General features: G+C 43.8%; 1 protein-coding gene across 3 annotated transcripts in view; it reads left to right on the plus strand.

The window, feature by feature from the left end:
- Positions 1 to 1,365: 1,365 nt before the first annotated feature.
- Svil (Supervillin) overlaps positions 1,366 to 25,861 on the plus strand; it is a 50,917-nt gene continuing 26,421 nt past the window's right edge. For all 3 annotated transcript variants that reach the window (XM_071594971.1, XM_071594973.1, XM_071594974.1), the window contains exons 1-6: positions 1,366 to 1,795; positions 19,706 to 20,027; positions 20,858 to 20,983; positions 21,413 to 21,572; positions 23,752 to 23,915; positions 24,414 to 24,652. In XM_071594971.1, the coding sequence (XP_071451072.1) occupies positions 1,634 to 1,795; positions 19,706 to 20,027; positions 20,858 to 20,983; positions 21,413 to 21,572; positions 23,752 to 23,915; positions 24,414 to 24,652 (1,173 nt within the window). In that variant the 5' untranslated portion in view covers positions 1,366 to 1,633. The remainder of the gene's footprint in view (positions 1,796 to 19,705; positions 20,028 to 20,857; positions 20,984 to 21,412; positions 21,573 to 23,751; positions 23,916 to 24,413; positions 24,653 to 25,861) is intronic.

Genomic DNA, 25,861 nt, shown 5'->3' on the forward strand with positions numbered 1-25,861 from the left:
GGTCCCAGATAGTTCATGAAGTCGAGGGAAGCGTATCACTAATAAGTGTGGCGTGTTTCGCTGTATCTCATTGGATCGTCTCGTTTGATTGTCCTTTGAGACTGTCCATAACCCCCTTGGATTGAATGAAAGGGGTCAATGTCGGGTCCGACCCCTCCCTGGCGGGTAGCAATGGAGCCTCAAGGATGACTCGGGGCGACAGTAATTGTGTGTGACTCTAGCTCCTGCTTGCAGCGCCTCTCCTTCCTCTTGCGGCGTGCGTCGCGTCACTAGTTTGTGAATGGTTTGCCTCTCGTGATGATCACGTGAGAGTTTCTTCTTAAGTGCATCCCGAAGTGGTGACTGGGGATTTGTGTGGTGGCGGAAACAATAGTCTACAACTGTAGAAGGACTTTCAAGACTCCGCGCGTTCTTTCCTTTGGAATACTTGAATCGGCAGAACGTGTACGAATGTGATGGTTGAAGCGCGAATGCATTTCTGGCCCATTGACCTTTTTTCTGCTAATCGAGGAGTTAAGGGACGCGTAAACCGGCTGACTTTGACATCTTTGCCCCCGCTCTCCCCTCGTTTGTTCGAAGCCTCGGCTCCGGGTGCGTAGTCCACACCCCGGATCGGGCGGCACCCGTCGACGACGGTGCCCCACTCTTCCGGAAGTTCGCGGGTTAGCACTCACGTTGTCCGTCTTTTCGTCCCCCGGATTCCGCGTCGCATTACAAGGTTAAACCGGAACCCGCGAGCCAAGACTTTCGCCAACAACCCCGCGATCCCGAACAAGAACCCTACTCCATACCTCCTGCACCGACCCCCCCCCCCCCGTTTTTTTTTGGAATCCCCGCGGGAAAGCGATTTTCGACTTTCGCAATTGCGAAAAATGAACGAATCCTTTCGATGTCCCTAAGTTTGGGGATGTGCAATGCGTCCTCTTTTGACCGCAGTTCAGCCGGATTCGAGAGTTCAACTCGGATATTTCCGTGATTATGTCCCGTTCATAATTCATAACATGTTACACGAGACCGGAACCAAGTTTCGCCTATGCAATCGATTTACGCTGACCAAACGGGCATCAGTGTGAGCTGGGTTGGATACAATCTTCACCACACCCGATTACGGTTTCTTATCGAATTAACGAAATTTACGTTCCATCGCACGTACCAATGCACTCTTAAAAAAATGTGATAGTGATGTAATCTGTGGTCTTTCCCTCCCGATGAATGTGTATTGAATGACTTTTCCATTCAATCGGACGGACGTGGGTCGGAGTCGTGGCGATAAATCGTCATCAAGCGCGCAAGAGGTCTCTCTCTCTCTCTCACAAAAACGCGTCAAACATTTTCGACAGCGAACTTCAGCTCTGCGTCTGGATGTGTAGAGCCCATTCGCCGGAGACTTTTGACGACTTACTCACCCCGCTTGAATCACCGGCTGAGACCCTGGGTGACCCTGTCGAAAGGAAGTGGGTTGCGGAATCTTGAGTCGGGTCAGCTAGAACCGTGCGAGTCGTTCGATAGCTTCCACTTTAATCGCTAGGTGGCGTAACGATCGCTCGTGTGCGTGTGTGAGTGCGTGTGGCGGCGAAGACTACAACGAACTGATTAAGTCATCCGTTAAGGAGTTGTGTTGATCGGAGGAGACATGGAGGGAGGTGAGAGGGATCCCGCCCGCCTGAGCTTGGGCTCCCTGGCCCTGCCGGCCCTGGCGATATTTCTCATTTCCTGGACGGTGTCCCTGAGCGCGGGTGTCTTCGTGTTCGCCCTTGGGTCGCTCGTCTTCTCCCTGGATCGTCTGACGGCGCAGGTGAGTGTGTCGCCGCGACGCCTGGAAGTAGTCGACGCCTCGCCCCTCGAACGGCCACCCTTTCTTTACGCATGCGCTTAAATCCTTTCACTTCCGAGTCCATTCGTGCGCTACTTGGGTTTGTGCGCCGCGCAGTTTTTAATCTCTCAATCGCTTAAGATCAATGGCGGCTTGGTTGCACTTTGGCGGCATGCCGTTGTTTGGTTTCCTGTCGATTGTTTTTTGATTTAGTCCCTATCTTGTTGCCATTTGTCAATTTTTACGATCCATGTGCGTTGTAATTTTTTGTTAAGATTTCTCGAAAAACCAACCATCGATTTATTCTTGATTTTTAATTTATCTTACAAAGAACACGAGATTATTTCCGTAAAAATATGGGCGAAAATTATCATTCTATTTCGGTGTTTTGAAATTTTATGCCGTAATGTCATTATAAAACTTTACGTGATCAAAGTGCAATACAAGGTGTGCATAAAATGTGTCGGTAACAATTTTGAATTCTGACGTGCATTGCGTGGAGTGCTGAATACAGAGCGTCGGTTGTTAGGGGTGCTCATGATCTCAGATATCGCATATTGGCATTGATAAGACAGTGAAAACACCATTATCACTAAACATTTGGAGACGCGAAAGATATAAAGCGCTAAACTCGTCTTCCTGAAAGTCTTGACGGACGACCAAAAGAGCACAGTCGGTAATATCTGCTTGCGGAGACTTTCTGCAACGGCATCGCGACGATTCCCCGACCCCCTTACACTCCCGGCTTGGCACCAGCAGACTATTTCCTATTCCCTATAAAAGTGAAATCCTCCCTCCCTCAAAGGACACCACCGTGGGACCCTAAATGAAGCCGTCAATGAAGCTAGAACGCGTACCCTTAAAGACCTCCCTGAATCATCTCACCAGGGAGCCTTTGAGTCGTGGAAAAGCCCCCAAGGCAAAAGCGTGTCGACGCTCAAGGGATTTACTTTGAAGAACTTTGAGCTATTGCGGCAATATCTGAAATAAATCTTTCTTTCGGAATATTCTCCCGATACTTTTTATGTAAACCTAGCAGATATTTATCACAATTACAAAGCCATTTGTCATTCATCTTTCAATGAATCAATAATGCTTTCTTATTCATGAAAAATCATTTCGTGCCTCAGGTCAACGAACTGAAGACTTGAGTTCCATCTTCATGCGCAGATTATATCCAAAAATGGAAAGTCAGCTGACGTGGCAGGGAAATAGGACAGCGTTGGATCGTGAAAGCGAAAGGAACAGGAAAGGGTGCACATGTGCATGGGGATTTCTACCAAGATCAGCTTTACGATAGCATGGTCAACGCGATCACACTTTCATCAGTGTGATCAAAGAGGATGAAGAGTTCCAGAGTAACCCGCTCCTTTTTTTTCGGCTTTTCCCAGGGGAACCGTGTATAGGTATGGTTATCGCGTTTCACAGGTTTTTCATACACGATGCATAATTTGTATGCAAAATGCCGGGAAACGTTTTGGACAATTAGATTTATTTAAGATATTGCTATACCATGCCTCAAAATTCTTCTAAGTACATCCCTTGAGCGTCGACATACCAAAACGGTTTTCCCACGGCTCGAAGGCTCCCTTGCTGCCGGATTCCGGGTGAGGGCACTCTTGTGGACACGCGTGCAAGCTTCCTTGACGGCACTTAAGGTCCCATGGTGGTGTCCTTAGAGGGAATAGGATTTCGCTTTTATAGGGAATAGCCAGTTTAGATATTTAGCTTCGCCAAATTTGTAGTGATAATAGTTAGTGTGCTTCTTCCTTATCAATCGCAATACGACCCGTGACCATGCACGCACTTAACAACGGACGATCTGTATTCAACACTTCACGCACACGTCATGAAAAAATTGTGACCGATACTTTGTGCTCAAACTTCTTCTATCGTAGCTTGAAAATGACGTCCCCACGAATGGTGAATTGCCGATGAGAATGATGTTCTTTATCAGTTCCCGTTGTCCGCAGGTCATCATGAGTGAAGGGAACTTGCGAAAAACCGAAACTAATCAGTCTGGCCGATTTCAATCATGCCAATGGGTTGCGAAGAGATGATGGGTGATCCTAAACAATCGGCAGAAAATCGGCCTAAGATGGGAGGGACATTCGTCGCAGACATCCATTTATTTTAGTACCCTGCTGACCACCGCCAGGGTGTGTGGCAGGGGGTGTATACACACCAGAATAATTGTTGCCCGAACATGACCCTACCGTGGTCGAACAATGGTTATTATGATACCCTATCGTTTGTGGAAAAAATGACATCGTAAATCTATCTGTTCTACACTTAATCTCTCTACATTTACTAACATGGCCTCTCCTACCATAATACGATGGGGTTAATGATACATTTTCAATGTCACTGCTAAAGAGACGTCTTTCCAATCAATGCAAGAGCTTCAACCTGTAGTTTAACCTTCGCTCCATTGAGTGATTCCCAGCCTAGCTGCTCTAATATTTTGGATACGCTACTAAGTTTATCATAACAACCTTTTACAAATCTAGCTCCTCTACGCTGCACGCGATCCAATCCGGCAATCAATCCAACTTCGTGAGGATCCCATAATATACTTGCATCATATTCCAAATGAGACCTAACCAGTGAAAGATAACATTTCTCTTTGACCTTTTCATCAGATTTACTCATTACTCTTCTAATAAATGCTAATTTTTTGTCAGCTTGTCTACATATTGCCCCTAGTATGTGTTTCACCCAGGAGGGGTCGTAAAAGAGGGTAACTCCAAGGTATTTAATTGAGTATACACATTCCATTTCGGTGTTCCAGATGCATTAGGCGTTCGGAAGGGAATCTCTCTTTTTCCAAAAATTTATGATTGCGCATTTGTTTAAGTTTAAATCTAATTGCCAAGTATCGCGCCAGCGTTGTATAACATTAAGGTCATCTGACAGAGCTGCTTTATCCTCATGACTACGCGGTCAATGTCGTTAACGTAAAGTGGGAATAAAAGACGCGGCAATGTCGGGGGTGGTAGTCTCATCAAAGGGTGTCCACACGGGGGCGAGATATGAGTGGAAAAGGATCGAGAGTTGTTTTCACTCGATCCCGATCGACTTCCTTTAATCGCGATGTTTTCGATCGCCAATACCTCATTGAGGAGCAAATGATCCGTTTGGTGCGAGTGATCATCCATAATTGGAAATCGATATAAACTGTCGAAATCAAATGGAGGAACAGTTTTTAGCGCAGCTGTTCAATTTATGCTGTTCCTATTTGTCTCTTGCATACGCCCTATCGCTGCCTTCTTTCATTCCCGGCCTCCCCTCATTTACTGCCGTCAGTTGTCTTAATTGAACCATCGTGCCGCGGAATGCGTCCAATCAGGTTCCCTCTCCTTGGGAGTGTCGCACGTGAGAACCCGAGGTACTTTTTCTTCATTCGTCATTATTCCCTCTCGGGCTATTCTCCGTGTCCTTGGGCGTTCGGTATCTTTGAGTTTAGACTTGGGAGGGTGGTGAGGGCCAATCAGGCCTTTTTCGGAGATGGCGCCGCCGCTTTCGAGTCCAGCACGTCCCGAATGGATCTCTATCGCATTCGTCGGTGAATGGCGTCGCGTTTGCCGTTCCATGCCTCTCTCTCTCTCTCTCTCTCCCCCGCACTACCTCCTCATTTGTATCGACATTCAGTCCCATCACGTTCGACGGTGAACTGTGCATTCTCTGAATTCGACGATTTTGACGATCTAACTTTGTGAAAATTCATGATCGCTGGATAAACAAAACTTGGCATTTTTCTCACGCGAATAAACTTCAGTGTGAAAAAACACGAAGTGTATTCGTTATGCATTCCCTGGTTCAAATGAATGATCGCTCGCGTGGCACATCCTGACGACCGCGGTTGCCGGGAGACGGCGGCCTTCGCGTCGTCGATCTGCCGCGCTTTCACAGAAACCAGAGACCGGCCGTCATTATTGGAGCGTATGTGGAAGAGCGCGTTAACTTTTAAAAACCTCAACCATGGAAAAAATGTTCTTCATGGAATAATTCCTGAGATAACGGCATTTTGAATCTATTTCGCCCGATCAGTCGACAGAAGATAAAGCCGTTCACGAGAGGGAAAAGCGTAAGGAATTACCGCGGGTAGCGCGAATAAACTTTTGAACGCCATGCGCACCTTAGAAAACTTAGTCCCTGGTCCTTAGTCCCTAGTCCTTATCTCCAACCCTACCTTGACCAGTTGACACCCTACTGGTATGAATTTCATTGAATAATAAATTGGGTTGGGAGTCTGTAACGGTTGCGTGTCCTGGAATATGCCTTTGTTCTACTGAATAGCATCAAGTAACGTACTAATTATTGAAAAGGTCAACATTATGAATGCAAAGGCTTAATCGGGGTTCAATATTTCAAATCAACTGCATCCATAAGCTCTCTCTTTTTCTACTTCCCGAGATCGTCTACTTGAAGGCAAACCGGAAGCCTCAACAGGAATTATGTGCGTGCGTAGTGTAATTGCTGGAGCCATCAATTGTCTCCGCACGTAACCCGCTGTGTCTGAATATTTGAGGGACCCCCCGGTGACATTATGGCGGGAAACACCCGAAAGGGACGGTGATCTGTATATCAGCTGAGTTAAATGAATGAGGAACAGGGATATTGGTTAAGTTTTGAACCCGAAGAAGATGAACTCGTGAAGTGCTCTCTTAAATGTTGTCGCGGATGATGGAGAGTTTTGTTATGTCGTCTGGGAGAGAGTTGCGCAGACGTATGACATGAAAAGATTGGAGATATAGGTAATGGATGAGAATCAATTTAAAGAAAACAAATGATATGAGATTTCCAAAAGAGAGGATTGCTACGCTCAGCGTTTAAATAGGAGGATTGAAACCATGGTAGTAGTTAGAACGATGTACCGTTTTTTATCCCGGAAGGGCTTTGCGTTGAGATGGTCAAAATATTCGGAAAAAGATTTGCGTTAGGTAAGGAAGATTCAACGAAGGAGGAGGCTGTTGATGACGGGGACGTTGAGTAAGGATGATAAGAAAGACTCGTTAAAACTTAGATATGGAGCGTAGCTATGTACGGCGCGGAAACGTGGTCACTGAAGCGGGATGATAGAAGTAGATTGGACGATTTTGAAAGGTGGGTTTGGAGAAGAATGGTGAAGTTGAAACGGACGGGGTGGGCGGAGAGAGGGGTTTGTTTGGAGAATTCCTATGAAGGCAGGAAAAATGGATAGAGGACGTATTAGTTGGCAAAGAGATGTTGAAGATTATGGTGATAGAGGGGGGAATGTTAGGCAAGCGAGGAAGGGGCAGGAAGAGGATAGGACTGTTAGACGAGATGAAGGGAGGGAATAAATTCGTCTTACACGAAGCTCAGAAATGTGGCGATATTCTCTACGTTTCGGTGTAAAACAGACCTCAAATTCTAAGACTACCAATAATATTAACGACGCACTGATAGGCGGTGGAGGGAGCAAAGCGAAGTCATTCCGGGGGTCGGGGCCGTCATTAGCAGCCAGCGATAAATGGTCGCCCCCCCCCTCCCCCTAGTATGTTTAATAAAAACAAGGCGCGTGAGTTATTTAATTGAAATCCATTGCATTTCCATCTACGAACTATTCCGAAAGCCTATATCGCTCGCTTGCCCCGTAGCATGCGCGGGTGGGGCGGAGATGATGATGACTGCACGCTTTACGCCATTTTCCTCTGTCAATACGCCATTCCGGGGACTGCCAGTTCCGATGCATCGCCTCTGTTTCCTCTTGCCAATAAGTTCGATAAAGATTATTTATTCTTCGATAAAAGGATAGATGTCTTGATGCGGATTTTCGTGGAAGTGGGCATATTATATATATATATATATATATATATATATATATATATATATATATATATATATATATATATATATATATATATATTATATTATATTATATTAATGAACTCGAGGATGAAATATATAAATCATGATTTGATCTAGCTGAAATAAAATGCTTCGTTCAGTAACTTTCAGAGTGAATTCCCCCAATCGTCTGCTGGCATCCTTAGCCAGTGCTCATTTATGTTCCCCCTTCTTTGATAGACGCAATTATATTTCAAATTATCCATTCAAGCTTTGCTCGCCGTGGTACATGTCAATGGCACGTGGCACATATAACATCCGTGGAGTTCCGAGGGCAGTAATTCGAAAGGCAGCAATTCTGTGTTGCCTTATCGTTTAATTCTCATTCCTTTGGCGTTTGGCCAAGTGTCTCGTGACGCACTCTGATTTTCCTTCGTTTTTGCCCTCTGGGGCGCTGGCTCTCCATTCGCGGCAAAATGATGGAAGTTCCGTTTACGGCGGAGTCGTCCCAGATCCCCCGCCGCGGATGGGGGAAAGAGAATGGCGGAGGCCCTCGCCGTGGAAAAGAGCGTGTCCATTTAAGGCCGGACTACGTTGGCCTATGGGCTCTCGGGCTACGTCGAGGGCTTGCTGCAACGACTTAAAACAACGTCAAAGGTCGTGGTCGGCAGGTGCCCCATATGTTCGTCGAAGAGGTTTTTTTTCGTTCTTTAAATATAATTGCGTCTCTGTAATTGCTCTCCTAGTCATCATGCCGTGACGCTTAATACTTTTTTTTATATCCTTGACTCATAAAAATCTTTTATGGTAGTGTTCTCGTGTGCCTACGGATGCGTGACTTGTTCCTTTTTTATCGTTTTGAAGCTTCAATTGGCTCGAATAACAGTTCGCGTGTACTGCATTGTGTGTGCTACTCTAGGAGGGCGCTGCTATCTCGCTGGAACATTTTAATCCTGATGATTTTTTAAAAGCTTCCCTTTTACATTTTCGATTTGCTTCAAACCCGTAACTTTGCAACGGCCCAGCTGAGTTTCCCTCGGTAGTCTTTGATTTACATAATTTAGCAGAGTTTTGCGATTTTTGCGACGGCCTGTAAAATATTCGTAGTGGAAGCAGGCAGTTTGTCTTTGAAATGTGCTACACATCTACATCTACACAATTCCACGCAACCCTCCGCAAGGGAGTGTGGCGGGGGGTGTTAGGTCACCACCCGTCCGTTAACTAGAAGTAAACCACGTGGAAAGCCAAATCATGTTTACCTCTACACAAATATTAGTTTTTTCATGCACACGACAAACCTTAATCAGCCACGGAAGAAAGTACTCACATGCAACAATATTCAATAACAGGATATTTATATTAAAATCATGCTGTAGAACTGTTAAAAAATGGGTATTTTGAATAAAAAGAAAAACATGCAGGAATAAACATGCACGGTACGGACAAAATATAAACACTACCAATTTTAATTATCTCCTACGCTATTGTTGTCATGTCTTTTTTGATCTCTAATGGTACGAGGAAAGAACGACGTTTTGAATCCATCCGTTCTGTTATCTATGTCCCTTATTTTACTTTGTTGATCTGATCTGCCATAGCAAGTAAGTGGGGGCCTGTAATATGTCCTTAACATCCTCAGATAAGCAACCTGCCTCAAATTTACGCTGTAAACTGTTAAGCATATACTTAACCTACTTAACCTTGGCACATACTTAAACTACGTATAACGACCATATAATGGTACTGGTGTCAAGAAAATACTGGTGTTCTGACTCCAAGGAAAAAAAATCCAATGCGCCGTAATTGTTTTGAATGCAGTGATACAGGGCGTAGAGACGATGGGCAATGGGTGAGATGTGCAGATTCATTGCTGTGAAATGTGTATGTACCGGCCGTTGGACGGGAAATACTTCTGTCGTGATCCCATCTCGAAAATTAGATTCCTTTTGACCTGCTGAGTACTCGTCGTCTACTTCGGCTCTTAGTTCTTCGTTTGAGGGGAATCGCCCTCCGCCTTAGAGGAAAACTTTGAGCTTTGGGAAGAGATGGACATCCGATGGAGCCAAATCAGGCCAAGTCGGGCGGCGTCAATTCGTATCTCAGTTCACGCACTCCATGTTGGCCGTGGCGACGGCACTTGTATGTGGCCCTTGCATTGCCTTGATGAAAAATGGATTTCTTCCTTGCCAAACCTCGCCTTTTTTCGTGTCTCTTTTGGTGCAGTTGGTCCAAGGGGTGAGCGTAGTATTGGCCAGTAAATGTGTGACCAGTGGGAAGAAAATCCATCGGCGGAACCCTTTTCGCATCCCATTAAACTGTAACTCATATTCTTTTCGGGCTGAAATCTTTGCTATTTATTTATACCAATTTGGGAGGAATGCATTTGGAAATTGTAATTAAAAAACAGGAAATCTCAGACAGAAAAATGTTGTGATTTAATGTCATAAAAGGAAATGAAAAAAAAACTTTCTTGCAAATTTAGAGCATGATAACTGGAAGCTCGATAGTGAGACGTGATGCTGGCATTTTCGGAGAATACGGGTATGTTATAGTGATTTGGAGATGCGTATATGTCAACTTTGACCCTTTGATTGGCATCGGAATTCAATTGCATCCTAGCGAGTTTCAAATGATGCTGGCGTGCATATTTTAGTAATATTGAGTCTTGCCAAATTATATTAACATTTAAGCCACATTACCTTTACGTAAGTACTTTATTTGTAAACCATATTTTCATATTTTGCTTTAAAATGCCTATGACTAAAGCCATGTACGTGACCGCACGTATATTCCCCTAATACATGACACATGCCAGTTATTGGAGTGCCTACCGCTGTTGGGTTAATTGCCATTGAGTAATTATGAGGATAGAGGTGGAGTATCGCCGACGAGGTTTTAAATATAGTGGACGAAGGGAAGGACTTACCGTTGGTTTAATCCGAATGAGAGAGAAGCAGAGGGTGGGGGAGATGTTGAGATAGAGCGAGAGAGAGGTGGAGTGGGGTGTTGCTGGGAGAGGGAAGGAGGGAGGACGTCTGAGGTGTGGAAGTGGGAGGGGGAGGGAGGGAGGGTTTTGGAAAGCATGAGGGCAGGTAAAGGAAAATAAGGACTAGAGGAATCGATCAATGACCAAAGGAGAGAGCAAGTACGCGGTCTATGTCATGCAAAGTAATAATTGCTAGCGACAGACCGAAAGCCACCCCTGACTGATAGGTTTAATGATATTTGATTGGCTTGCATGGTACTGAAACGCTCATTTTGTGCTCACTTGCCACAAAATGAGTGCTTTTATACCCTGAAAGCCACCGCTATGATGTGTGGTAGGGGGTGAATACACCCCAAACTAATTTTGACCCGAATATGACTCTACCGTGGTCGAACAATGTTATTCTGATCACTCATCGTTCATGGGGAAAATGACATCTTAAATCCAGCTGCTCTATTCTTAATCTCTCTAATTTTCTTGACATGCTTCCTCCTACCGTAGTACGATGGGGGTAATAATACATTTCCAACATCACTGCTTAAGAGATAATGCAAGAGCTTCGATCTGTAATTTAAACTTCGCACCATTGAGTAATTCCCAACCTAGCTCATCCAATATTTGGGATACGCCACTAAGTTTATCATCCGAATCTTTTACAAATCGGACTCCTCTACGCTGCACGCGATCCAATCCGGCAATCTATCCAACTTCGTGAGGATCCCATAATATACTTGCAGCATTTTCTAAATGAGGCCTAACCAGCGACGGATAGCATTTCTCTTTGACCTTTTCATCATATTTACTCATTACTCTTCTAATAAATGCTAATTTTTTTGTTAGCTCGTTCACATCTTCCTCGAATGTGTTTCACCCAGGAGAAGTCCTGTGTGAGGGTAACGCCCAGGTATTCATTCGAGTCTACACATTCCGTCAGTGAACCATGAACCTTAGTGTCGACGTAAAAGCGAATATTCCCGAACGCCAACTGCATCGGGAAAGCAAAGCGTTCCCGACGCAGTTGGCGTTCGGGAGGGAATTGCTCTTTTTCAAAAAATTCATCTCTACGCACTTTTTTAAGTTCGATTCCAATTGCCAAGTGTCACACCGGCGTTGTATAAATAAATGATGGAGATGCTATCGCTCCTCAAGGGCTCGTTGCTCCCGCGCGATAACCCTTTCTCTTTCCCTCCTTCTTCCTTCCCATCACCTCTTGGCATCTTGGATTGCGCGCATATGTACGATGTCCCAACGACACGCACGCGACAATTCCGGAGGAAGGAAGCGGTCCGCCCCCGGTTATCGGTTCCGACCGATTATCAGTGAACAGTTAATCGGTTCCTGCGGCCTTCTCACCTCAGCCGGATTCGACTACCAGGGGGTCGCCTCCGCTCCACGCATGCGCGGGTGCTTCCTCACTCTCAATTGAAGCGCCATTGAGGGATGCACATGGCGCCATTCGCCATGATTTCCCATGACGAGTTGTGGAAAAATTAATGCTGGATCATCGAAATATATATATATGTATGAAAGAGGCATTAATTATGAAAATGGTGTAATGTCCTCTCTGATCGCATAACCTCGATGGCATAACGATGACCATCCTGCACACACGTTTACTCAGTAAATCACTTGGTCCGGTTAATGCCCTCCGAATATGAATGCCCATAACTATGACTCTAGTGTTAAAGTGTTTAAGAATGGCACACTTCCGATCTTCGTTGACAATAGAACGCCATGGTATCACTTTTCAAATGAATACAAACCCAATTTTAAATGTAACATATTTGTGAAAATAATGTTCTGGACGTTCGACGCTGGGAAATAATTAAAACTTTCCCTTGAGTACTTCATGTTTATGTATTTTAATTTTCGTCAAAGTGGCGACGACTGCTTCATTCACAAGACCCGCTTCTTTAAGCAGGTGCTCTGATCTCACTTGTCCGACGTATAATTCCGTGTAATGTTCATCTACATCTACATCTACTCAATACCCCGCAAGCCGCCGCAAGGGCGTGTGGCGGGGGGTGCTAGGACACCACCCATAATTTAGAAAAGAAAAATAATAAAAAAAAAATCGCATGCAATAACGACAAAATCATATATAAAAAAAAACATGGCATACATTCATGCATGAACACTTACACCCCACACACATGCAAACACTCAAACTACCAACTAACATACACATGCACCTGAAAGTATACCTAACATCTCTATAGTGTTTAATTTTGTTCCGACTTGTAAATTCAAAGTTTTTAATATTTCTAAAGTGACTTCGGTTTCTTGCTATTATGATTACTGATTGTTCGGGGAAAGAATGAGTATTTGTACCTATCTGTCTTGGAATCTATCTCCCTTAGTTTATCTTTGTGGTCTGATATACCTAAGTAGTGTGGGGCCATTATAATTCCTTCAGTGTCATATTTAAACTCGTTTGTTCTGAACCTTTCTAAAAGTCTAAGCCTCGCTTGTTCTCTCCGCACTTCAAGTGGTTCCCAGCCTAAATCCCCTAAGAGACCTGTCACACTTGTGTTTTTATCATAACAATTTTTAACAAATCTAGCGGATTTTCTCTGGACTTTATCTAATTCTTTTTGCCAAATTTTCTCCCACGGATCCCAAATACTTGCGGCATATTCCAAATGAGGTCTAACTAGAGCAAAATAACACCTCTCTTTAACTTTTTCATTACATTTCCCCACCACCCGTTTTATGAAGCCAAGTTTCTTTAAAGCTGATCCGCATATTGTCCTGATATGTGCTCCCCATGAAAGGCGTGGTGTTAGAACAACCCCCAAATATTTAACTTGATTTGCCGTAGTCAATACTGAACCCTCTATTTTGTAGTTTATATCCTGTTCCTCGCTTCCTTTATTCCAAAATTTCAAAACTGCACATTTATCTATATTAAGTGTTAATCCCCATTTATTGCACCATCCCGAGATATTGTCTAAGTCTCTAGAGAGTAGCTCGCGATCTAGTTGGCTCCTTATTTCCCTGTATATCACCGTGTCGTCAGCAAATAACCTTAGATTGCTACTAACGTGTGTGCTTAAGTCATTTATGTATATTAAGAACAGAAGAGGCCCTATTACACTTCCCTGGGGGACGCCCGAAGTAACATCTCTCTCCGTTGAGCACAACCCATTTATGACTACTATTTGTTTGCGGTTTGACAAGAAGTCCCTAATCCAATTAATTATTTTCTCATTGATCCCATAGTATTTAAGTTTGTGTAACAATTTATTGTGTGGGACTTTGTCGAAGGCTTTTTTGAAATCCAGGAATACTGCATCAACTTGGGTGTTGTTTTCTCCCGATCTAAGTATATCGTGAATGAAGAGACCAAGTTGTGTTTCGTATGTTACCAATATAAAACGATTATATAACATCAGTGATATAAATAGGGTCTTAGGGATATTGCCTTAGTCTGCCCTAAACTCCAGACGTTGCCGTTGTGAGTATGTGATATTTCGAAGTTTCTCCTTGAAATTGTGTCTGGTTTGGGGAGCAGTGTCCCCGCACCCCAGGGATGTCAGGGAGAAATTCTGAACTTACTTTTCTCCAGGGCATTTAGGGCTGTCGATCCTGTTTACCCTTCACGAGGCTAAGCGAGTCGTAACGAGATTAACTTCTCCGCGATTCTCTCCCTCGCGAAGAGGCCTGGAGGCATTGCCGCCTTCCGTTACGGCCCCCTCTCCCGCCGCGAAGGGAACTCAAAGCAGAGGAAATAAAGTTCAGAGAACTCGAGAAGGTTAGGCTAGGTGAATTTCACCCGGAGTGCATGCCGGTGCTGAACCAACCGCCATAGACACCAATGTTTGACTTGGCGAGGGAGAGATCTAAAGGCCTAAAGGGGTGTGATGGCCTCACGTCCACCGACAGGGTGTCAATAAGGGAGGCAGTTGCTTAAATCCCTGCGGTGGACTGAAGCTGAGGGTCATCTGGTAATCGCTCCGTCCACTACCACTCCCACTGGTAATAGTGTAACATTTAGATACGGGCAATCGATGAGTCGAGAAGTGCTTCAAAGTGCTTCTTCCCTTGAGAGCGTCGGCACGCACTTTTACCCTTGCGGCTTTTCCACGACTCGAAGGCTCCCTGGTAGGCGGATTGAGGAATGTCCTCAATGGTAAGCGTGGAAGTTTCTTTGATGGCTCGACTTAGGGTCCTATGGTGGTGTCCTTTGAAGGACGATTTCACTTTTGTGATTACGATTTACCCATCTGGTGCCAAGTCGGGACTGTAAGGGAGTAGGGGAATCGTCGCGATGTCGTTGCGGAAGGTTTTCGATAGCAGACACTTGACTCTTGCTCTTGGTTGTCTGTCGAGATCTTCGGGAGGACGAGTTTAGTGCGGAATTTTCGCATCGCCAATTTTCCAGTGATAATGGTGTGTGCCCTGTCACTGTCTTATCAATGCTAATATATGATACGTGCGATCACTTATCAACGGACGGTCTAAATTCAGCACTTCACGCACGCGTCAGAATTAAACATTGTTACCGATACTTTTCATACAAACCTTGTATTAAGAGATATTATGGATTCTGTCGTGAGTGGCTGCTGTACCACGCCGAAACGCTTCAGACGTGAAAAGTGACCCACAAAGGGAGCAAAATTTGTTCTTACCAGAAGCTAATTCCTGTTAATCTATCTGTTTTTTACCCTTCTCGCACGAGAGCACGCTAATGGAATGGAGGATATTGAGGAACGTGTAGTCACGGCATCATCGTATTTAAAACGGATGGGGACATGCAGAGGAGGTATAAGGTTGATGACTTGTCAACTGGCGACGAGAGCGTTTCAGAATTTGGCACGGAAGGGAAAATTGTGAAGGACGGAAGCGGTTATCACGTTTTGGACTAGTTAAAGGAGAGTGAAGGGAATATTGGTGGAGGGAAGTTGTTCATGTGGCGTAGAAATGTTTTCTAAAGATCGTGATTTACTGTTCAGAAACCACAAAATGCGCTTCCATGGTTTTGGTGATTTAAAGCACTGCTGAAGATGCCTCGGCAGTTACTTTAACGGAATCATACCTTTATGTACGTATTTTGTCATTCCAGCACTTAACAGCGCGAATACCATTCGCCTCGACCGAGTTGCGAACCCGGGTCCCTTCATGTCCAGGCGAGTGCTTTCACCATTGAAGCTACCGAGGAGCCTCCTTGCCAATCTTTACGTCGAGGCGAATTATTTTTATGCGTTGAAATTCCTGCATTTCAGTCCAGTTAAATTTACTATATTTTAAATTGAATTAATTCAAAATTTGAACGCATATGAAATTAATTAGGTATATTAAATCAGAGTTAAATCACGTACAGATCGCAGATATTTAAAGTACTCTAGTCTAAATTGTGGCGACACGAATGCAACAGTGTGGCGTCCGTCGAAATCCAACCAAGACGCAATAATATTGCTCGCGTGTCATTGTAGTTGAATGCCGTACATATTATTACAGAATTGTGTTAGGCACAACGTTAATAAGGCCGTGTGCGCGCGTGATGTTTTGTGAGCGAAGGATGTAAATCCTCGTAGGATTGGGTGGAGAGTACAGAATTAAATTTGAACGTACGTACATATTGTAAGTGACTGAAAGCGAATGAGGCCTTTCGCGTATTGCCTCCGACCGAAATAATGCTCGCGTCAGTGCACCATGGAAGCGTTTTGCGGTTCGTCCTTATGCGCAATTTTCACGTGTGGTTTGAGGTCGCTCCTTTCGCCTGCGGTACCGCCTTTCCTTGTTGACATTTCGTGTCCGGGTTGTTAGGAGAGGGCGATGAGGGGCGGGAGGTGATCTGTGAATGAGCATCATTTAGGATCCCCCGCTCCGTGTTCGTTGCGGTCAAGGGCTGTTATTTCCCAGCGCCCCCGTCGCGTGCGCCGCCCGAGTCAGTGGTCATCGAATTTTTAGGGAAAGGGAAGGACAGCCCTCCAGGGACGAACTGTCGCCCTTTGAAGCAAGCTGGAAATGCTAATGCGTGCCCTTTCGGATGTGTTCTGTTTGGAAGAACAACAATGGAAGCGTCTCGGCGATTTCGACGCGAATGCTCGCAGTTTTCTCGTTACGTCTTGTTTTGAATCGGCCCCCGACAAGCACCAAACCACAGCAGTGCACGACAACTCGACCTACCAACGTGATGGAATCCTAATAAAGTGATGATTGATGCCATTGAGGTTAGTAGAAGTGAAAAAAGATCACTCCTTTCACGTTTGAGCGAATGTTGTGACTTATTTAATGGGAGATCCTTTTGGTAGGCCTGGCATTGCTTACGACGAGTTCGCCAGGATGTCGTGCGTGTCAATCGTGATCCACTGACTTGCAGCAGTTAGATTTTCTTCGGCCGACGCGAATGGCATCCATGTATAGACATTAATGTCAATTCGTTGGAATGTTAACGTCGTTAGGCGCGGTGATAACACGGCGGCGTGTGAGTTGTATTTTTGCGAGTGAAGAATGAGAATCCTCCCAGTCTTGGATGGAAATTATTAAAGGTGGAAATGTCGCTCTCGTATTGGCAGGCAGAGAGTAGCTGTACGAATCGGTATCTCACCTTTTTCTGCAAAGAGTCGCCAATCAATTGTTCTTCTTCGGAGCATGAAATGGCGAAGTCAATGCTTCACGAAGCCAGAGTATTGGGTTTTGTGAAGACGACGTAGTCGGTAGAATGTGGACAGCCGGAAGTACGCGTCGAATGCGTTGTACTTATGTGACCTATCCCGCGAGTCACGGGTCTCCATCATCTGCCGGCGATCGCTTGGTGGCATGTAATTCCTTGGATTACGTATCGATGAAGCTAACGGTTTATGGCTGAAATGCCTGCTCTCCTTTCCCCTTCTTCACCCGGCATTCTTCCTTCCATCACGACGTGCAACTACTGCCGAGACTTCGTACTGCCCGAGTGCCGCGTGAGCCGCTCCCCTTGGGTGTTCGGGGCGGAGAGAGGGAGGCATTTTGGAAGGAATGGTGGGAGATGCAATAGTTAGTGGAGCTGAACAGTTGTTTGGTGTGAAGCAAGCGCTTAGCTTATTTAGTGTAATTATAAACAATGCTTCCCTCCCTCCCTTAACCACGGTCTCTCAAAACAAAGCGAACTCAATTCTCATTGCACGTATAATCTTTTTACGTATATATTTTGTCATAATTTGAATGACTTACGTACTTAATAACTAAATGGATATACATTCTGTCAAGTATTATTGTTGAAGCAGTATTAATGGCATAGGGAGCTACGTCAACGATGAGGATTATTAGTTTTTCTCACTCATAATGAGAAACATGATAAATATTTTCGTTCTACCTCACCACGTCCAAAATATAGGGTATTTTGTTCTTACAAAATGTTCCTTTATCTCAATACTTTTCAATTGCGCAGTTTCGTTCGTGGACCCCCTCCCTGTAGATTACTCATCACTTATCTTCAGTGCGAAGTATTTGCCGGAGCGACCGGTGTGCATACTGGTCCCGGCACGCGTGTCCAAGCCGTGGGCGCAGGCGAATGGATGAGTCGGGGGTGGTAAAAAGGTTGCGAATTTTCGGTGTGCGGAGGTGGCTGTTAAGGACGTGATGTTAAGACCTCTGCCAAGACGTGGGGTGCGCCATGTTCGCGCCCACTGGGTTCCGAAGCCCAGAATATCCCCGCGCGGGCATCCTTCGGACGATCTGAAAGACTGCCAGGGTGCGTGAATTTGCGTGCGAGTGTGCATGAATAAGTTATGCGGGAAAATACGTCCCAAATCCTTCTCGTCGAGTGGACTTCCCAATTTCCGTTTGTGAACTGAGATTCTCGAATTGGAGAAGCCGAAGGAGGGCGTCAAGGCGGGCGGGCCATCCAATCATGCCGCTGTGGAGTAATCATTCATCTATTTGCAAATCGAATTCCGGCAGTCGAAGACGAGCGGTCATCAATTTTGAGTGGCTGGTCTAATATAACTTATGCGACAGTGTGGTTCTTTCTGAATAACCTGGAAAAGAGGGAAGGTGGAAGATTTTGATTGCATAGATTAGTATTTGAATGTCGTGGTGTATTGGGAATCCGGCGAAGGGAATAAAACAGAAGAGAAACAGGAGAGGGTCTGATTCACGTGAACGAAATTCGAGAAAATATGGAATGGCATAGCTTGATTAGTGTTAAGTAATTGATTTATTCTCAAAGGCGTATAAACTTGATGGAAAAGGGCTGAAATAGCCCTTCAGGTATCTTGAGTCCAGCCTGGGGAGTTCTATTAAAACACGAGAGTTTATTCATGCTCAATTTTAGTTTAAAAACATGGTCATTCTTTCCTTTAATTGTCGCTTCTTCTCCTCCCTTGGACAACTCCCACAAGGACCACCCCTTGCACTGCCCCTGCTCAGGCAACGCTAGCATTGCCACAGAAAATTTGATCTCTCTTTCAAGCTTCATCACTATTTTCTTATCCTTGCATACATCTGTTGCCTCTGGTCACATTCATAAATTGCTTCCTGTTTCTCTCCGTCTCCCCATCTCAAAACATTTACTCTTCTCGAATATGTATATCCTTTTGATGATTTGACTTTCATCCTCTCTCTTTGCCTGATGAAATGAACAACACATACTTCCGTCATGCTTGTCTATTGCTGTCAGTGCATCAAATCAACATTCTTTCATTTCCTCCTCATTCCTCCACTTTCAATCTCCACTCTTTTTCGCCACACATTCTCCTCAATCGCTCTATTACCCACTGCATTTAGTTAACACATAGGCTTATCCTGATCACCATTCAAAGTTCTGTTGTTCCATATCACTATAAAGGGAGAAACAACAGAGAATCAATATTGTGGTGATCAATGGACGTGTCGGGAAATGTTGACTACATATAGTACTACGTACCATATCGGCTGGCGGTGGCGGTGGGGTAATGTCTTCGTCTGCCGACCCAGTGGTTGTGGGTTTGATTCCTGTCCAGGTGGATTTTCCTCCATCTAGGGTTTGGTTTTATGCAATATCTAAGGGTTAAGTGGAAGAAGGGACTATAAGTCTCAAGCTCGCGCAATTAAGTCGATGAATAAATGAATAAATAAATGCATTGCCCATAATTGAATGTAAATGGTCATGTATGTGCATTCCTTTGCAGTTGAGGAGCAAGTCGGAGAGGCCCTCTGAGTCTCCGGACAATGTTGAGGACGGCAGCAGTCCAAAGGGCGCCAAGGGGTTGCTGGCTGAGCGCAAGGGGAAGCTGGTGGAGGCGGCAGAGGGCTGGAGGAACAGGGTAGAGCCCTCGGATGCCATTGGGTTCTCGGTGGCCGGCAGAATGGGGAAGCCAGCACTGCCCCCCTCTGCCGCACTGCTGCCACCTTCGGCAGTGGCTGCAGCGACCACTCCACCATCGACGTCCCCGCTCCCTGCAAGGCGTACCAAGAAGACACCGAGGCCAGCCAGGTTCCGAAGCAAGACATGTAAGTTGCTCGGTCTCTCATAGTGATGCAGGGGGTTAAGTCATCATCAATTAATGATAATGTGTCATTGGTTCTATTGCGGAACAATATTAAATGTGATATCCACTCCGAGGTTATCATAAACTAATGCAATTCAGTACTAATATGTGGTAGTTAATTTTTCTCAGTGATGTTTTGTTTGGTCCAAAAACCCAAATCATAAAACCAAAAATTGCACGCAAAATTGATAAAAATATTATTTAGGTCTCGGTTATCTTCCAAGAAAGTCCGAACATGCCTGAAACTCTTTCAGGCATTCATATTACTTTGAATTACAGCTTTTCAACATAAAATATTTTTTAAGATTGGCAGCCTATTTTCTCTCATTATCATTATGAATTTGCCACTTCATTTGCAGTATTGTCGACAAAAATCAAATGTTGTGTTTGATGTATCTTCCCATTATGACAATGCAAATGAATTTTCAAAGTTGTGCTCGAGGTTTAATACTTAGGTGTTTTTGATTGCATTCCTCATGCATGGGAAAGCACTGCTTCAACAAAATAGTCAGTAGTTCCGCCAACCAGAGCAATTGTTTTGACAGTGCTCATTGATGCTTTGAAGGAAATGGTTCCATTATGCTTCATACCCTTTGCTTGATGGAAAGTCCGAGTGACAAAATATTGTTCTGTTGTTGACGGAGAACTCTTAAGACTGGTTCATCTCAAGCAATAACTGCTATGTACACGGTAGAGTGGCAACAGATATGAGAGGAAACGTTTGCAGTTGCCACCGCGTTTGGCGTGAGATTCCACTTGTCACTTACTGTCCATTCCCTTTCTCTTTTTCAGCCACCAACTTGGCATCGGAAGCCGCAAGCCTGGCGGCATCATCCCCATCTCCCGACACTCCCGAGGATTTCCCATACTCCTTGAAGAGGAGCATCTCTGCACCTGGGTGCGAGGACGGAGACTTGCGTAAGTCGCTCATTTTCATTCCTTTCACTCTATTCCTTGCGCCATGTTCTCTCCATGAATCTCAAGAAAGCGAGATGGTTAAAATTATTCATTAAGACGGAGTAAATGCCATTTGATCATGGTGGCAGAGTCAGTCAGCATTGCTGCTGAAAGCTTTTGCAAAATTTGTTTTGGTGCATTTAATGTGCGAGTAGATGGATTTAAGTGACACTTCCATGACTCCGAGAGGTCAATGCCACCACTTCCATGACTCCGAGAGGTCAATGCCACCATATGTTATTTCTAATGTCCACACTCAAGGAATTTGCATCAGGAGTCCAAAGAATGCGAGATGTGTTTCCAGCATCCAATTTCCAGATGCCTATGTATAATATTTTCTTATCTATTAAGTGCATTAATATTAACCTGATGCCTTCCATTTTTCTCCAGTCCAGGGTTTGGCAGGGGCTTGCAAAGTTGGAGTACCTCGTGCTGATGATGAAACATTCACCGAATTCTTCAAGGGTTTGTCAACGGAGAAGGCATGGTCGGAGCACTTGGACCTCGAAGTGGATGACTTTGACTGTCTGACAAGTCAATCCGGGGAACTGTGAGTGTCTAGAGTTCTATGTGGGAACAATTTAGAAATCAGTTCATTTTGCAATGTCATTTAATATCATTAATCCAAAAGTTTAAAATATTGCTCGTTTAATTTATGTTGGAGGTATCTGATGTTACTTGAGATTTACACTTAACAATAAAATTACGAGGGTATGTATTTCTGAATTGGAAAAAGTAGTGGATAAGGGGGAGAAATGAAATTTCATTACCAGTTATCAATCGACAATTGTGTAATGGCTTTAACATTAACTATCTGACAACTTTGGTCTACCTGTGCTTGTCAGCTTCGATTACTACTTGTAGGTATGAGTTCATTTTCCTAATTGTAGCCCTCCTGGGTTAATGAGGATGGTCACTTCTCCTCTTAATGTTTTTTTGTATAGATGTCAAATGAAACTTCGTAAAAGGATTCTTTGCCAAGTTGTGGAATCTCTTTCGGCTGGTCCGGCCTAAACAGCAAAGAAATCACTCACTGGATAATACAATCGTCTCTGTTTTGAATCGCACTCAGGATATTATTGGCTGTCAGTAATTTCATGGGTTATGAAGTTAAATGCAGAGTGAAGCAATAGAAAATTATAATGTGCTCATATGCTCGAGTGTGTGAAATATTATTTTTATAGTGATTATCAAATTAAATTTATTTTTAAGTTATCTCATTAAGAGTTGATTTTTATGGAGTCCCAGTTTTATGCAACCCCTATGGTCCTATTAAATTCTCATTAATCTGAAAACAGCCCTTCAGCCTTTACATCGCATTTTAACAATGGTATAACAATTGATGCAGTTACGTACGCCCATGCCGTAGGTGGAGAAAAACCCACCTGGGTGGAAATCGAACCCACGACCTCTGTGTTGACAGGCAAGGATGTTACTCCACCGGGGCCGTTTGAATTGTGCATTGAGACTGCTCTCCCGAGCAGTTTTTTGTTGAATGCATTAATTTGTGACACTATCCTTCCGCCATTTTCTCTTCCTTCCTACGACAGGCTGCTTTCCATCCCTCCGATGGTATGAGATTAGACCTCTTCAATAGCCAATCATGTAAATCCACCCTTTCCATTCTGATTAGTGTGGCTCTTATGTTTGTCTTTGTTCGATGTGCTGCTCCCATCGCTCTACGCCATGCGTGGCTGGGGAATGCACCCTTGGAATGGATTCCCCCGTGAAACGTCGTTCCTGCGATGCTGCTCATTCCTCTGCTGCTTCCTTCATCGCTTTGTAATTCCATTCCCTCATTGTATCTACCATTTTATTGTATCTCCCTCCTAACACTCTCTTGCAGTCAACTTTTACTTCTGTCATTCTCTTCTGCTGACAGTCCCATCTTTAAATGTCTCCAAGTCAAATCTCTTTCCCTCTTCTTATAAAGTGTCAATTATACTTGTCCCGTCATACATCCTCTGCGATACAATTCTTCAGTTGTAACTTTGCTCAACTTTTATTCTATTCCATTTTTGCCGGAGCCACGCTTGAAAGCCTTCTGGGTATCTCTTTACATTCTGTCCAATCATTCCTGTTTTGGATATGTAAATTGTAATATGCCAGATAAAGCATTCATCAAATCTTTTTCTCAGTTCAATGTTATTTCTTTTGACTGTTCATAGTTGTTTGAATGTACCAAAAGTCCTTTAAATTTGTGGAGTTTCTCATCTCAGTGGGAGTTGAAGGGGAGGTGGCCGAGGTTATTTGTGCTGCTAGGGATGGATGGGAGAGGATGAAGGGTGAAGAGAAACCTGGCGTCGGCATTAGCGTAAAGCTTACTTTCTCTTAAAGAAAGGCACCAAGGGGGCCTCAGTGTAATGTCCCAAGCGATGGACGGCGTACTCACTTAAAATGCTTTCCATAATGCACCTGAAGGAGGGTTGGAGATACCACTGAACAATATCTGCCATCTTGTCTTTGCATCCCGTGTACAACTGGAATGCCATTTCATCACACTTTCTAAGGATTTGCAAAGGAATGAAACTACTTGTTCCATTCCATGTCTCTACTCTATGATCACTTTTAAGAATCTTTCTTTCTTATCTCTACACTCGCATTACTGAGATACTTCATTCTATATTCTTGGTTACATTCGTTTTCATTCCTCAATATTTCCCCACCCACATTGTTTGTCTGCATTGCGCATAATTCTCCACGGCTTTTATTTCACTCCCTCTCCTTAGGTTGGTGCAAAAGAAAACTGTGAGAAAGCAGCAGCGAAGGCTGGCTACGTCACGAAACCCTGTGAGGGCACTGGCCGCCCGAAGTGACCTTCGCGAGGAGTACTTTGAAATCAAGTCAACTGGTATTGCGGAGAGAGAGCTTCGCCGGATGAAAGTTGAAAAATGTGAGTCACTTTGAAACTCGGTTCACCTTGTTGCTGGATTCAAGTGGAATGGAGTGAATGTGTGAAATGAGCTCGTGTCCTAGGAATATTTTGCATTTTTTTATCCCACATTTTTTTATTTTTTTGCTATCACAAACAACTTTTGTCAATTATGTGTGTTCCCTAATTGGTTTGCCCAACGGTTGTCAATGTTTCCTCTTCAAAACTGTGAAATGTATTTATTTATGCGTGGGGCATGCATTTTAGTAAATATTGCCATCAGTGGTCCTAAGACTGATTGGGCTGCCCTCTATCATGCCGTCGGCTAACCTCCTGATGCCCACATATGCCTTCTCTTTGCCGTCTGAGCTGTTGGGAAATATGTACTTGGTCATGTGAAATTTGTACCCATTTTCACTGGGAAATATCAAATTGCATTGCCATGTGGTTCCAATTTGCTTCTTACTTATCAAACAAATAATTAAATGTTTCTCCCAAAATATCTCCTCAAAAACGTAGTGTCTGTGAACTCATCAATGGCAATTGAGGCATTGGCTGGCCTCGCCAGCAAGGAAGACTTCACCGCCGTTTCCCTCAGGAAAGCCAATGCATCGCCCATAAATGCTTCGATGTTGCCCTACAAGCACCCGATGCTGCTGCTAATCAAGGGAAGGCGTCACGTCCAGACACGACTCGTGGAGCCCGTTGCCAAGTCCATCAACCATGGAGACACCTATGTCCTCGTCACGCAGCATGAGGTAACAGCTCTGCACCAGAAGCATGCAACGTTATGCTTTTGTGATTTTATGGCGTTGAGTAAATTCTTAATAACAGAGACGGAAAGTCCTGAAAGTTTCACAGAATAAAGATTTACTTTGACTAGTTCCAATGTACTTCATCATTTTCAAGTTCTTGAGGTCTTGAAATTGATGCAGTACATCGAAGCTAGTCGAAAATAAATCTTCATTGTGTGGAAAATTGTTAGAGTTACCATGTCTGTTATTATGGAACATTTCCACCTCATGACACCTGAATACGTAATTTATAATAAGTAAATTAGTGTAGCCAATAATGAGAAAACTTTAGAAAGCTCCAATAATGTTATTTTGGTCAGCCTGTGACCGTCAATGGGACAGCGAGAAGACGTCAGTACTGCAGCACTGTTCTATAACGAGTGAAATTTTTATTACTGGGCTAGAGGTATTAACTTAACTTCACATTCACAGCCAATAGCTCAAATGTCTTCCTTCATTTGTGTTTTTGTTTCAAATTTTTGTATGAAAATGAAGCAACCGCTCTCCTGCTCAGGTTATGATGTTCTTTTCTATGAATCTTAATGTATAGTTGATGTTTAGTCATCATTATGCCTAGCTTAGAAACCATGTAATTAAATTCATGTAATGGACCTGCAAAGCTTCATGATTTGATTTGCAAATCATTTTGATGATTAAATGGTCAAAACAGTATTTCTTTCAGTAAACACACAAAGAATCCTCTTGGACTAATATTCATTTCAATTTTAATAGCTCACAAATAAACAGAGAAGAATGCAGAATAGCTTATGTTGGAAACAAAATGAAAACTCTTTCTGTTTCAAGTCATGATACCTTTAAATAAAACATGACAAGAGTAATCATTTTTAAAGCAATTTCAGGGTGGAAAAAAATCATGCTCTTTGTATGTTCAAAATTTTTTACGTAATGTCGAAAATATGTCTATTGATGATTGCTATGTTCAAGTACTTATAATGGTATTTTTGGGATTTGGAGTGACCTCTCTGTAGCTTAATTACTAATTCATGGTAACATACTTCACTCTACTCTTTGCAAGTTGACTATTTTAGCCAATGGAGGTGTTGGTAAGAGTGAAGAAATGAAACAACTGTCATTTAAGGTCAAAATAATGACCTTGCATAGTGGTTGTAATTTTAAATCCCCAAATATTTTAATACTATGAAAAAAAATGTC

The sequence above is a fragment of the Hetaerina americana genome, unplaced genomic scaffold (assembly GCF_022747635.1).
Source record: "Hetaerina americana unplaced genomic scaffold, ioHetAmer1.1.p SCAF_7, whole genome shotgun sequence".
Classification (NCBI taxonomy): domain Eukaryota; kingdom Metazoa; phylum Arthropoda; class Insecta; order Odonata; family Calopterygidae; genus Hetaerina; species Hetaerina americana.